The sequence below is a fragment of the Danio rerio genome, chromosome 17 (genome assembly GCF_052040795.2).
Source record: "Danio rerio strain M-AB ecotype USA chromosome 17, GRCz13ab, whole genome shotgun sequence".
NCBI classification, from domain to species: Eukaryota; Metazoa; Chordata; class Actinopteri; order Cypriniformes; family Danionidae; genus Danio; species Danio rerio.
The window spans coordinates 40,607,348-40,623,116 of NC_141037.1; the positions used below are offsets into that span (position 1 = coordinate 40,607,348).

At 36.6% G+C, this 15,769-nt stretch overlaps 1 protein-coding gene across 2 annotated transcripts in view; it reads right to left on the reverse strand.

The window, feature by feature from the left end:
• Window positions 1–15,769, reverse strand: part of crim1 (cysteine rich transmembrane BMP regulator 1 (chordin-like)) — a 260,051-nt gene that overhangs the window by 17,660 nt on the left and 226,622 nt on the right. For both annotated transcript variants that reach the window (XM_087288822.1, NM_212821.1), the window contains 2 exon segments: window positions 6,688–6,809; window positions 1,074–1,286 (listed from right to left, as the gene is read on the reverse strand). In XM_087288822.1, coding sequence (XP_087144948.1) covers window positions 1,074–1,286; window positions 6,688–6,809 — 335 coding nt within the window.

Below are 15,769 nucleotides of genomic sequence, written 5' to 3' on the forward strand. Positions count from 1 at the left end.
ATTATCAGACATACTGTGAAAATTTCCCTGCTCTGTTAAACTTCATTTGGGAAATATTTAAACAAGAAAAAAACATTTCTATTGGGCGCTAATAATTCTGACTGTATGTGTGTGTGTATAAAATATAACCTACTCTTATGATGGCAAAGCAGTTTTTATTTCCATTCAGGTTATTTTCTAAAATGCTCTCTAACTGTTTAATTATTAAAAGTTTTTATTGGTGCTCAGTTGCTATTATCATTGATTACTAGTATCAAAGTAAACAGGTCTTGCTTTGCTCTGAACAGGATTTATTTCTAATATAAATCTTGTGTACGATTAAATCATTTTAATGCATCCTTGTTGAATTAAAAATGTACTAATTTCTTAAAAAACAAAACAAAAACACAAAACCAGTAGTGGATTGTCAAGGGTTATTTTTTGTATCATTGATATTGTTTTAGTTTAATATAGTTAATGTTTTTTTTATTTGTGTGATATTAGTTTAAATTGTTCTGTTTCTACAGAGAACAAGTTTCTCGGTTTTTACAATTATTAATATATTAAGCGACATTAACTTGCTTTAACACATGTTAAATGTTAATTGAATTGAATTAATCTTTAATATTCACAATTTTTCGCGGGTTTTGTGGCACTGCAGACTTAGAACAATTCAGTTTTGCCATCACAAGCATACATTAAACTATATCTGTACAGAAAATGTTATTTTAAAGTGTAATATTCTTTCACAATAAAACCATTTTAGCACATTTTTAATCAATAAATTGCAGCCTTGCTTCATATCTAAAGTGTCAAGGAGTATGAATAGCTATAGTTTTTAGTTCCAAGAGTTTTTGGAACTGGAAGCCATTGACTTCCACAGTATCTGTAGTTTTTGTTTATTTTTTACCATAGATGTCAATGACTTCTGCTTTGTTTTTTTTTATATCTTCATATTCAACACAATAAAGAATCTCATAAAGGTCTGGAACCACTTGAGGGTGTGAAAACAATGAGTAAAATTGAATGTTTGAGTAAACTATCTCTTTAAGAAACTTTGCCTGCCAGTGAGTAAATATGCTGCACTGAATCACCTGGGCATGTGGGGCAACAGTGTCCGGGGCGGATGGTAGGATTATCACAGGGTGGCACTGGGCAAGAAATAAGCGCACACATTTCTCTTCCAGCATGGCAGTAACAGTCCCTGCATCCGTCGTGCCAGCTCTGCCCATTCTCATGCCTGCGGCCGTCCATAGACAGACAAGAGCCCAGCTTCACTGCTGGAGTCACAGACGACGAGCTCTGATCTGCACAGACAAACAAACAACAGACAGATCAGATCACTTTCTGCCATTACAGCACTAAAATAACACTGCGGTACAACCATGATCATTACTTTCAACAAACCAGTACAAGCTCATCATATCCATGGTACTCTTAACTTGATTGATTTATTTGTATTTAAAATGATTTTTTGAACATTTAATACATAATTAGAAACCAAACAGAATGGTAACACTTTTGTGTAAGCACCAATAGTCACTATTAACATAGGCGTATTACCTGCTTATAGGATATTGACTGTTTATTAGTATTATTAGTACTCAGTGTACTAATACAGTTCAAAGTTCTCAATACAGTTTAAAGTACATATTCTGCATTATCTTAATCTGCTTCCTAATACTACATAATACCTAAATCCAACTACTACTTTTATAACTATTAATAAGCAGTAAATTAGCAGTTTATAGAGGCAAAAGTCATATTTAATGGCGTATTAAAAGTGAGAACCTTAAAATAGTGTGACCAATAAACAACTAGTAATATGTATTACTATTAATAATAATAATAATAATAATAATAACAATAATAATAATATCTACTCACCAAGAAATTTACACGCAATTTATCCATACACTTTATATTTATTTATTTACTCATTCAAACATTCATTCATTTTTTGTGCATTAGCACTAGGGCTATATGACATCTTTTATTCAGAGAAAAGATAACTTCCTTTTATACTGACATAAAAAAGGGACAGAATATGGTTAATTTGATGTTTTCTTAGCATTAAGAAAAAGTTTTCTACCTTGATTTGAATATTTTTTGTACTCATTTGGAATTTTTGTTTATTTTTTGGCTTTTTCCCCTCAAAATAAATGTCTTGCATGCAATATCCCAAAATGTGATTACAAATATGTTAAATGGAAATACAGCTAAAGTATGATCGGACTACACTGTGACCACTAAAATTCAACGAACATTCAAAGAAAACACTGCACAAAAGGCACTTTTGCTGCTGTATAAACACGTATTGTTTGATTTAATTACGTTAGATTTTTGACAAATGTTAGACAAATTGTTTGACAAACTTTTTTTTTGTACAAGATGCATGTGGAAGCTGAAGAAATAAGATTTCCGTTAATGTATACTTTTTAGTATAGGACAATATTTGATCGAAATACAACTATTTGAATATCTGGAATCTGAGGGTTCACAAAAATCTAAATCCTGAGAAAAACACATTTAAAGTTGTCAAAATTAAGTTCTCAGCAATGCATAATAGTTTTAACACTTTTACAGAAAAGAATTAGTAAAATATCTTGAAGAAACCTGGTCTTTACCTAATATTAATGATGTTTGGCATAAAAGCAAAATGTATCATTTTGACACATACATTACATTTTTTGTTATTTTAACTAGTTTTGTCATCAGTTTTGCCAACTTAGCGACATTTTGGACCCCCCTAGCGGCAAAAAAAAAAGCGACTAGCAACAAATCTAGCAACTTTTTTGGTGTTACTAGACATTTTTTTAATAGATTCTCATCTGTCTGTACTGTACCATCTCTACTCTTCTCAATGAGCTGCGAGTGATGCTGTCGGCCCCTGCCACACCTCAGAGTCTTCACAGTCGGCCAAGTACCACACAGTCGTCTCTTACACCTGCATCCTAAAAGCACATTAACTCTCTGCGTACCAACGTAAAATTATTTAGCACCGCGAGTGTGAGGTATTTCCCTTGTACATTCTAGCACAGGGGTGTCAAGCGTGAGACCGGCAGGCCGGATCAGGCCTGCAAACAGGTTTAATCCGGCCCGCGAGATGATTCTGTAAAGTATAAAAACGCAAGAAAAATGCAATTTTTTTATTAAAAGAAGCTGCTGTTTCAATTGTGTCCACTAGATGGCACAACTTCAAACGGTTAATTTCAGTTAAGTATGTATATTTTTGAAAAGTAGATATTTAATATTAGATATTCAGTAAGTTCAGCTTAAAGCAGAAACTGCTCTTCTGCAGTCTCCCTGTGGACCTGTAGTTTTCTTTGAATCTTGAATCTCTTAAAAAAATCAATAAAATAAGTAATAATAATAATAATTATAATAATAACAATAATAGTAATAGGTGACGCAGTGGCACAGTAGTTTTATTTTAAATATAATTAAATTTAAATAAAATTATATATTTTTTCATTAAAATGCTGATTATATAAAATAATAGAAGGCACAACAAATGTATAATATATATATATATATATATATATATATATATATATATATATATATATATATATGGTCAAATATGATACATATATTTATAATAAATAAAGGTATAAATGAGCATTTCATACAAATATTTATGAAAAAAGATATTTTTCAGGTGGACCTACATAAAATTGAAAAGAGAAAGCAGTGGGCCCAAAGTAAAAAAGGTTGAGAATCCCTGTGATAAAGAATCCTGAATCATTTTTACAGCTTTCCCAGAAAGAAAGATCACATCTATGCCCTGCCATACCACACTGAGATGTTCTCACAAGGAAATTTCACATTTTGTCAGTTTTGGGGCTAATTCGTACAAGTTCAGTCGTATGAAAATTTACGATATAAAAAAGAGGCTTGACACCCACACCCCCAAACCCAACTATCATTGATGGACAAGCAAATCGTACTAAATTGTAAGAATAAGATTGTATAAATCCATATGAATAAGCAACTAAATCAAAAAGTTAAACATTTCTGTGAGATTGTGTTGTCCTCACGCTCCAGCTTTATGTTTTATGTTGATCAAAAAAAAAAACAAAGAAAACAATCTGAAGTTGTTGTTTTTAAGTTATATATATTAAGTTATTTTTAAGTCCAGCCCGCTTATGAATAGATTTTCCTCCAAGTGGCCGCTGAGCTAAAATGAGTTTGACACCCCTGGTCTAGCCGATCTGCTTCTCTTTCCTGTTAAATTTAACAATTTAATTTGACCATTTACTCTTTTCTTGGTCATAATTACAGAGATTTAGTGACAGTTTCTGAATATGTGGGATTTTATTATGTCAGAGAGATTGCTACAAATTCATTATACATTTATACGGATATACTGTGTTCAAACTAAAATTAATTGAATTAAATTGACATGCATATATAAAGCATAGTGCAAATATAAATACCTTTACTAACACTTTCTTAACCATAGGTTGTTAAACAAACTGAAACTGCTGGATGTGATGACTTCAGTAATATGCAAACTGATGTATCTAACGACATTTAGTGACTTTTCGAGCAGAGCTTAGCGCCTTTTTATTGAAAACAGTTGGCAACACTGTTTGTGGTCCAGTGTCACATAATGCTCATCAACTAATGGTCCTAAATCAAAACAGTTTAAGAAATTCTGCTCCTGCATTAAAACCGCATTCCATATCAAGCGCATTTGGTTGAAATTTAATTCCGGACACAGAGCAGATGTTTGTTTAGAGTCAAGTCTCGATGGATTCTTCGGCATACTAATAGCCAAGCGGGAAAGCCAGAGGATTCCCCGAATCATTTTTTACATTTATATTCCAGACATCTGACCTCTTCAGTAAAACATTTTCACCGGCTGCTACACATGCAGCGTGAAATGACAAAATATGCAAGTTGATGCGGCGCACGCTCCAAACCCCAGAGCACAAAACATTCTCAAATCTCATCTATCTGCCAAGAGCGTCACCTCTCACTGCCTCTCCATGGCTCCAGCCAGGCCCCAGTCAATATCACACAACCATTTCACATTGATTAAAACCCTGTCTGGCTGATACGCCGAGGATGCACACTTTCAAACAAATTCAACGTGAGGAAGATTAAAAAAGGGGTCTTTTTCTTCACTCTCCCTTCTTATTAAACGGACCGAGCTTGTGAATATTTCACGTGCCAGCTTCATTATTGAAGATGAATCAAACGGGAACACAAGAGCCGCATGAATAATGGAGGGGTGTGAGTAACCGTGCGCCTGGCTTTTGTATATACAACAGGTGGTCTTCAAAATAAATGGGAAATCTGGGGAGGCAGGGGGGAATGAGTCATGCTGGAGACCCTTGCTCTCGGTTTTCTCTGTGTGCACATGGCTGACACTTGGAAATTAAAGGAATAACACCTCAGCATATCGATTCCGCTGGATGGGGCCAATATAGCACTATAGATCAAGGGGGAAAATAAGTTTTAGGTTATATTACTTACATTTTATTTGGATTTATTTCCTGAATGGATTCTGAACCATGTGAACTGTTTATATGAAGTACATTAAGTGAAGTTTATTTATAAAGAAATCTCAAGAGGATCACGTACCCATGATTGTCCATGTCTGGTCCCACGTTAGCTTATGATTGACTTACCATTCCGATGATTCCTTAACTCACTTTAAATAATCAGAGTTTTGTATCTCAGTATCTTCATCTTGAAGAATGCCCCCCAACCACCCCTACTCCCCCACCTTTCTAGATGGGCGACACGGCGGTCCATTGATTAGCACTGTTGCCTCACAGCAAGAATGTCTCTGGTTAAAGTCCCTATTAAACTAGTTAATATTTCTGTGTGGAGTTTGCTCGTTCTCTCCGTGCTCACGTGGGTTTTCTCTGGGTTGTCCAGTTTCCTTCCACAGTCCAAAAAACACGCAATCTAAGTAAATTAAACATACCAAATTGGTATCATAGTCAAGCTATTAGAAAGCCGTATATCTCTCCTTAGCATCCCTATATCTGTCATAAGTCAGAAATAAGTTGGGGGAGTTCATCAAGATCTACCTGACATTCGTGTTATATCACAAATTTAACCTCTTCCAAAAAGAAAAACCTTTAACAGTCAAGAATGATCGGTTACGTGCTGTCAAGGCAATGTCGTTCTAATGAAAGTCAATGGGGCAAAAACAGGCACTAACATAACGAAAGGGTAGTAAATTTGCTTAAAGTGTATTGTTGAGTTTTTAAAAAAATTCCAAAGGATTTTCATAAAATATGTGTCAAAATAAGATTTTTCACCAAAAATCATTCCATTTGCTGAAACACAAAGACAGTTGTGGCCAAATTATGCCTCAAAATCTCCCCAGAGTGGATGAAAACATCTCCAACAGCACACAAGAGTTAGGATAGAAAATGAAAAGATATTTCTTATTTTAAGATATTTTAAAATAAAATGTTACTATATTGCACCTACATTTGAAAATTGGTCTGTCACTTCCAATTACTTTTAAAAATGTTCTGTCTTTCATTTTATTATAGTCTTTTTTTTGCTGTCATTGCCCTTGCTCATTACTGTTCAAATTGCATCAAATATATAAAAGATACGTAAGATTTAAAACTCAGATAAATTTATTTACATTTATTACTAATTACGAAACGTAGTAGTCATTCTGTAGTCTGACCAAATCAAATAAAATACTTAACAAATGAATAAATATAGACTTACCTCTACACTGACAAATCAGACAGCCCAATTCATCATGCTGGAATCCCATTGGACAGGCCTTGTCACATGGCAACTCAGGGCATTTTTTACAACGGCAGGTATCACATCCATGCTTGTTCTTACTGATAAGAGAAAACGAGAAAGATGAAGAAAGCTTTAGAGGCATATTGTAGTAAATCATAAATTAAACAAATAATTATATATATATATATATATATATATATATATATATATATATATATATATATATATATATATATATATATATATATATTAGTGTATACATAGAATAATTAGATCATGGTTGACTGTGTTTACCATATTTCTGTTTATAGCATAGGTCTCAAACTGGATTCCTGGAGGGCCACAGCTCTGCACAGTTTTGCTCCAACCCTAATCAAACACAGCTGATCCAACTAATCAAGGTGTTCAAGACTACTAGACTATTAAGCAAGGTGTGAGCTGGAGCTGGTTAGAGCTAAACTATGCAGAGCTGCGGCCCTCCAAGAATTGAGATTAAGACCATTGGTTGATAGATTGCTGGATCCACACCGATAGGTGTCAGTATTGGTTCAAAAACTTTTTCTCCGCCAACGTTTTTTATTTTTGCCAGCCACCGCCCACATTTTTGATGATTTTCACTTAAATTTGATAGCCCTCAGAATATTTTCTGCTTGGAACATATATGATCATGTTTGCATTTCAAAATTAAGAGTCTCTGCTTTTAAACTAACACACAAAAACAAAACATTTTATTCTATATTCATGGGAATTTGATAGGGCACTTGAATGCAGATAAGTTTGAATCAGTTTTTAGATAGGTTTAATCAAAACTGCAACATTTTACACAAAAAAGTAATCCGTACTTATTTTTTTTAAGATTTCAATTCTATTCAAGTATATTTGTATAACCGTTTTTTTTTTTTTTTTTTTTTTACAAATGAACTTTTTAAAAAATAACTAGTTACTAATAACTTCATCAGTTATTATCAGACCCCCTAGTTTTTTGTAATTCCACGATCGCTGAATCCAACACAAAATCAACAAAAAGTTGACATTTTTTGTGATCCTGCAAAATTCCTAATTAAATGTAAAATAATCACAAAAAAATTAAATATTCTCATAAACATCCAATTCCAAGCCAGGCTGTAACTATTGTGTTCACCAAATCATTAAATGATTTTGTTTAACTCTTTCCGTGCAGTTAACAAGAGAAAACTAAAACACTTCCCTGCAATGAGCTTTACGGCAATCCATGTTTTAGGTGTATTATGGTAGGGAAAGCCTTAACACACTTTATGAGTGAGGTACATGTCAGATGCTCTGGAGAGCGAAATCTAAGAGACATAAAAAGTAAGTTCGTCCATACAAATTATACAGCCTTCCTTTGGAATAATCGCTACCGTTTTAGATCTGTTTTCGGTCTTGCCTCGACAAGAGACCAAAATAAAGAATCTTTATTTTTCTGATTTGATTATATATATATATATATATATATATATATATATATATATATATATATATATATATATATATATATATATATACATTTTAATCACAAAATTGTCTGCAAATTTCTGGGAATTACTACCACAAAAAAAAAATGTGTGTGTGTGTATGTGTGTGTGTGTATATATATATAATGTAGGTAACCTGCGGTTCAATAGAATTCAGTGGTGCCTCGCTATAACGTAGTTCACTTTTTGCGGTCTCGCAGTTTTGGCAATTTTTTTATGTAACTTGACATGTTTTTTTTCTACAGCGTATTGTGTTTTGCGCCCTGATTAGTGCATTGTGTTCTGCGTCCTGACTGGCTCTAGACCACTGTCAATCAATCTCCTCCATGCCGTGTCTCCAGTACAGTACAGAATGCATCCAGCTTGCCAGATTTACATAAATCTTTGATCGCTAGCAGTGTGACTCTGAAGTGCTGCACTGTTTGTTTGCAAATTTTCTCCCCAGAATGTTGACGAAACGTTCTGCATTGTCAAAGGCACCTGCAGGCGGAAGCACACAAAAGGGAGAGGAAGATACTAACCTTCACAACAAAAAGTTGAACTTCTGAACATGCTAATACTGTATGAAGGTAAAAGTTATAAAGCTGTAGGGTGCCATTACGGAATAAATAAATGAAGATCAAATGTTTTTGATCTTTGGTTTCATTATATAAAACTGGACTGATTTTTCTAAGAAGGTTTGAACTTTGAGAGTGTTTAAGCAAGAGAGAAAAGTGTGAAAATGTTAATGCCTGTCTGAGAAAAAAAATGTTTAAAGTGTGCAGTGAGGGGTTTTATAGACTATCCTTTATTTTTTTAGACTATCTCTACTTTATTATATCTATAATAATTGTAAAAAATAAAGCTGACTACTTTGCGGATAACGAGGGACCACTGTATAGGTGATACCTATGTGTAGATGTGTCTATGTGTAGGAGTAGTCTAATGCCAACTTGTATAATGATAACTATAACTTCTATAGCTATAATTATACATTTTACATATGATTTGATGTACACTTTCTCTGCACCTATCTTATATTTCGGTCCCAGAAGTCTCATTCAAGACATTCTCTAGGGCTTCCCTTACTGTGATACACCTAAAACATGGACTGTTGTAAAAACTCGTCAATGGCAAGAAAGTATCATCTCTTAATTGATGAGATATTATGTCAAGGGTGAGGAAAGAGTTAAGACTTCTTAAACAGTCAGTACACAACTTGTCTTTGGCACATCAAATCTTGGCATAATACAGCAGGTGCCAAAGACATGGTCCAATGTCATCTGTTAACACCAGAGAAGGAGAGAAAGGAAACAGAGAGAGAGAGAGACCTTTGTTGACCTTACTTCGAGTCCTGTCAGCAGATGGCACATTAAAGAGGACTAACCAAAACGACCAATCAAAATGCTCCCCGATGGCTAAAGCACCTTCCTTAACCTGGACCCCAACTGCCCATCTCATCCACACACACATGCTTGTCGCCATCCTTCATCCCCCTATCTGCTCTCATCGAATGAATAATAGGGCTGAGAAGCAGCCATGTGCAGTGCGTATTTGGTTTGGTGATAAGAAGCTATCAGGTATGATGTCAGCGGTGGGGAATATCAATATTCTTTGTGCAAGAGGAGGGAGTCTGCGCTAAGCTGCATGCATTATTCAGGCCGCGAGCTTGATCCTCGGCCATAACTTTGAGGGGGCAAAAATAGATATCTAAAATTAGAATCTGAGATGCAAGCATTTGCACTTGTGTGCTCATTCATGATGGCAGGATTGAGGAGGGGAAAGGACAACGCTGGGCCAGGGGCCGAACTCTGATAAATAAAGACTCTTTATTCAACCACACCTGAGGGAGTGACTCTCTGATAGGAGACTATGGAGATAGAAGATAGGTCAACACTACTGCTTTATTCCCTGCACTTGTCATAGCAAGCTTTGTTATGTTTTAAAGAAACAGTAGAACTCATAACTATTGCTTTAAAGATGAGGTGAGGCGCTCTGTTCCTGTAGAGCCACTGTTCTGCAGAGTTCAGCCAAAGAGCTTAGAATGACCAAAAGCCGATACTCTGGTGTAATTTGGAAAACAGCCACTAGAGGGAAGTAGGCAGCCATTTTGGAATGAAAACTCCAATAGAACAACATGTATATCATAAGTCTGTAAAATAAACTAATAAAAGTGCTGATGTTCTTGATAATACGTGTTGTATTGTTGTCTTTCAGGTTGTATCTAAACTTTAATGTGCTTTTTGAATAAATAAATAAAAAACAAAGCAGCTGCTTGCCATCGCGACAGTAATGAGATCCAATGGACGGCCGATCACTTTCACTTCAAAATGGCGGAATCCGGGGCTGTTGCTGGGCGCTGCTGTTGCAATAGAACGTTCTATTGAGTGTCACCTCTTGGTCATTCTAAGCTCTTTGGTTCAGCTACTAGTGATGCGAGGATGGCGGTTATATCCCCGGGCGCTGTGGATAGTCTGCGGGTCAGGCAGGTTGGGTAATAAAAAAATACCTTATGATTAAATTCCGGGTGGATGTAGCAGGACATGGCAGTGGACCAGTGAAAAAATAGAGAGTCAGCTTTGCAGAATGGGAAGATGAGGCGCCCAAAATAATGGATAAAGTGCAAGAGTACTGTTCATTTAGAGGAGTCATCAGAGGAAAATCTGCTATTTTTCTGGGAGAAAAAAGATTGCTTATTTCTACAACTGCATCAGCTTGCGAGGAGAATCTTGTTCATTCCTACAACAATTGGTGTGAGCAAACGCTCATTCAGTGCAGTTGGCCGCGTTTTGGAGTAGAGGTGAAATCGCTTGAATTTAGGCACAGTAGATGCTATTTTGTTTTTGCACATGTAACAGAGGCCAGGTAGTAAGTGCTGTGCAGGTAAACCTCACTCTTCTGGTGCCTCATGTATCAACCAGTGGCGTAGCGCAAAATGCGGAGGCACCCCTGCAGGGATCACTGGTGGGGCCCCCTGATGATGATTTGGGGGTCACAAATTGAGGAGCGGGGAAGGGAGGCGGGGTGGAGCGACCATGCGGGGAAGTCTTCACAAACTGAGGAACGATCACAAACTTAGGAGCGATCACAAACTAAGAAGGGGGAAAGGGGGGGGGGTGGAGCGACAACGCAAGGAAGCCTTCACAAACTGAGGAGCGATCACAAACTTAGGAGCGATCACAAACTAAGAAGGGGGAAAGGGGGGCGGGGTGGAGCGACAACGCGAGGAAGCCTTCACAAACTGAGGAGTGATCACAAACCGAAAGCGACGAGAGCGTCAAAGTAGCCAGAAGTCATTAATTTCAATGAGAACAGGCGGCGAGAAACAGCACGGCGCGCCTTCTCCGGTGTGAGCATTGAGGAGAGTTGATATCAAGTCAACTTTATGGTATGAGCTATGACGTGGTTCGGCAAGCAATCAGAATGAAGTAGTCTACCGCTTGAGAGGTGTTCAGAGAACACAGACTTGTGAACTTTGGTTTCGACCACAGTTGTTCCCAAGAGTTTGATTATTGCAGTTGTCGGATTTTCAATTATTGAAAATGGCTGTGGGCCCGTCCGCTATGCCACTGGTATCAATGCTGCGTACGCACAAAAACTTTGCGTATGCCAGATTTCACGCTCAGGTTTGGATTTACTAACGATGAAATTAACGAGAGAATGTGCGTCGGTGCATGCCAATAACTTCATGTCTGGCGTACGTGCATTTCTGTTGTGTGTTTGTTTTATTTCCATTGACGACTCCTAAAGGCAATTATTTTAAATTGCACCCTACAAACTATCTTTGAGCCGCAGCTGTTTGGGACAGGATCATCCGCATGTCTAGCAGGTATATAAGGTTTCCATACCACGCAGTTGACCAGCTAAACATGAAAGTGCAATTTGCAGCTATCTCCGGTTTTCCCAATGTAATTGGAGCAATCGACTACACGCACATTGCTATCAAGGCACCATCTGAAGACGAATTTGCATACGTGAATCAGAAACATTTCCTTTCAATAAATGTGCAAATAAAAGATGATGCTCAGATGCGCTTAACATAATACACACACTTATTATTGATTGCTACTTGTCTTCCTCGGGATGAAGAGTAGGCAAAATCTGATATATAGTTGGAGAAAAAAAAGAAGAATGTCTTCATCAGACGCTGGATTCCAACCGAGTTCATGCTCGAACGTGTTAAAACATGTTGCCATGCGCTTTATGAGCTACGCCACTCACACTGCTAGAGACACTAACATTTTTACATCTTTACATCGGACCATTTCTTTTTTAATTCACTCACAGTGCGATGTTCAGACCCAACTGCGTTAACCGCACCAGCTAAACTCTCCCACTCAATTTTTTTCTTTTCTTATTATTTCAGAGGACAAACTTGCAAATAACACCGTTTTTCTCTGGTCTACCTCCGAAAGGAGCACCTCCAATTCACATTCTTTTTAAAGTTTCTCTTCTTGCTTGCTTTTGCCATTGTTTTTTCGTTTGGTTTTGCCAAAAGTAAGAGTCATTAGCATATTCATATGGGGGAGGAGGCAGGAAGGGGTTTTGCGCTCGTGCATGTTGCGCTCAGTTTCACGTTCATTCGGATGTACAAAAGAATATGTGTGGGGTTCAGCATACGCAGTGCTTCATACATATGAATTTTTTACTGTTTTAGTATGAATTCAACGCAAGTCTTCTTACATGAGGCCTCTGATGTTTCTGAATAAGACCTTGACTGGCTAAACCAGGTGTTTCTGATAGTTTGGCCACTAAATTAAAACTACAACAAAATGACAAATCACTGGAAGCAGTTATTTAGAGCCCACTTTCAAACACATCAGTGACTGGTGGTGCTCATGCTGTTTTTTGAGTTCAAATCTTGCTCGCAACAGTCCCAATCCTGACCCCTTTCTTTCCTTCCACTTTAGTTTCATTAAAAGTAAGAACTTGTGACAATCAGGCATCAGTCCCTGAAAGAAGTTGCATCTACTCTCTTGCACTTTCCTCTTCTTTCTCATCTCCATTTGTCACAAGATGTCTCTTTAACCTGCCGACTTCACAGCTCCACAAAAGTTTTTACAAATTGGCTCTGCGATCTGCCTGCGTAATTGGAGCAGTTTTTTTTTTGCCTATGTGGAACAGCAGTGTTTATTCGCAGTGGCGTCGAGACATGGTGTTGTGTAGATTAGGTGTTCAGCTTCGCTATCGCAGCTCATCCTTTACGCGGCACAATCAGAGGCGCTGATCTGAGCCGGCCCTAATTAGCTGTCAGCTCCAAACTTGCAGTCGGGCACAAACAAGCAAAGCATAGCGTAGGGGATCATTTTGTCATTCACAATTTCTCCAGACCGTGCTAGTAACAGTGTGGGATTTGCTTCGGTTTGCGACAGCTAATGACTGCTGCCTGTCCTGATAGTTTAGAAAATCATTGCGGTAACAATGACATGAAATTGAAAAAATAACAATAATCTGGAACATTACAGAAGCTTATTATTACCTCAGTGAACGTGAAAGTAGGACATATTTATAGTAATCCTTACAGAAGTTGAACGGTACTTGTTGAACTTTTATCTAAATTGCCTGACATTGTGTCAGAACTAGTCTGGCTAAAAAAATAGTTCATCTCAAAATGAAAATTACCCCATAATTTACTTACCCTCCAGCCATCATCTGTGCATATAACTTTTTTGGTAACACTTTACTTAAAGGGGTGTTCATAAGACCATCACGAAAGCTTTATTATATAATGTGAATGAGATGTTATGCATACTGCATTAACGACAACTGTTACTAAGTGTCACTTGCTCAGTTATGTAATTTTAAATGCAAGAATGACATTGCTTTGACAACTTGACATAAACAAATACATCACAGCTAAAACTGTTATAACATTCATGATATATTTATAATGGATGACAATCATGTTTATGACAGGTGTTGTTGTATTGGTAATGTCAGGTAGTCATAACAAAGACAAAAACAGGTTGTGATAAATTTGTTTATGTCAAGTTGTCATAATAAACAATGTTTCCCCCTTCAAGTAAAGTGTTCCCCTTTTTTCTGTCAAACACACACACAGTTTGGCATATAGTTTAAAATTTTATCCTGGCTCTTCCATACTGACAGTATAGCAGTGTTAAGAAAAGGAGATTTTTTTTTGTTGTTGCATAAAATAAGCCCCTTTCACACATACAGACCTTTCCGGAAAATTGCCGGCAATTTTCCGGAAAGGTTGTATGTGTGAACAGGTCCTTTTTGAAAATACCGGTAAATTCATTCTGGCTATTTTCCGGAAAGAGAAGTTGTAACATTACCGGCAATTTGCCGGAATGCTGCGCTGTGTGAATGCAGAAGGAAGATTACCGTAATAAGCGCGTGCACGTCTAGAACGTGCTGACGTGAGACGTCTGCTTTAGCCAATCACAACAGTCAGACGCATTTACGTCCGCGCGGTTTGTGAGCATAAAAGCCTTTGAATATTTTTCCAGACACATTTAGCTGCTAGAAGTTAGTCAGATCACGTTTATATGTTCTTCTTAATGCCAACTGTGCAAATAATCATCGATGAGATGCTTATGATAAGCCGTTGTTTGTTTACCTTCAAGCTTTGCGTGTGCCTGTGAAACAGCCTGTGAGCGCCTGCACACGCACATATTATGAACATCTCGACATGCGAAAGTGATCCTGCGAAAGTTGTTCACAATATTGATCATCCACAGAGTTTGTAATTTAGTCAAATGTTTACAAATACAAGCGCGGCCGTTTAAAGCTCATTTGTGATGAATGATGTCAGAATTTACCGGTATTTTGGAATGGATGTGTGAACGGTCTTTTCCGGAAAATTTCCGGAACGTCCTCGCCTGTGTTAACAGCGCTTTTTTGAATATACCGGTAAAGTCGTTCCGGAAATTTTCCGGATATTTACCGGTATCACTGTGTGAAAGGGGCTATTGGCACAAATCCATAAACGCATGTCTTTTTATGTCGTTTTTTTATTAAATTGTAAAAACATTTTTTTAAATTTATTTTTAAAATAATAAACTCAAATTACTAACTTTCAGCAACTTTATAACTGAAGCTTCAGAAATAAATGTGTTCGCTGGGAATGCATCCTTGTGGGAGTAATATACAGTAAAACATTATACAGTATGCAATCTAACCAGACATCCATCGTCGTCTTCAACTGTGTGGCAAATGGTTTGCAGGAGATGTGTCAATTCCTGAAGCTTCTGCTATTCGAACCTATATGAACCTATGCCTTTTATTAAAACATTACTGTTTATTAACACTTACAAAGTATGATCTTATTTTACATCCCTAATCTACCCTATAAACTCAACTACTACCTTACTAATTATTAACAAGCAGAGACTGTAATTAGTAGTTTATTGAGCTAAAAGTCATAAGTTGTACATTAAAACCAAATGTGACAATAAAAATAGAGGTATTTTTTATAAAAAACATTGATCAATTTTATAGGACATGTTTTTAACCTGCTGGGTGCATATGGGTTGATTTTACAACTAATTTATAAAGTTTTGAAACTTTCAAAAAACACCCACTATATTTACTACCATTAAAGAGCGTGTCATAAGTCAGAATTA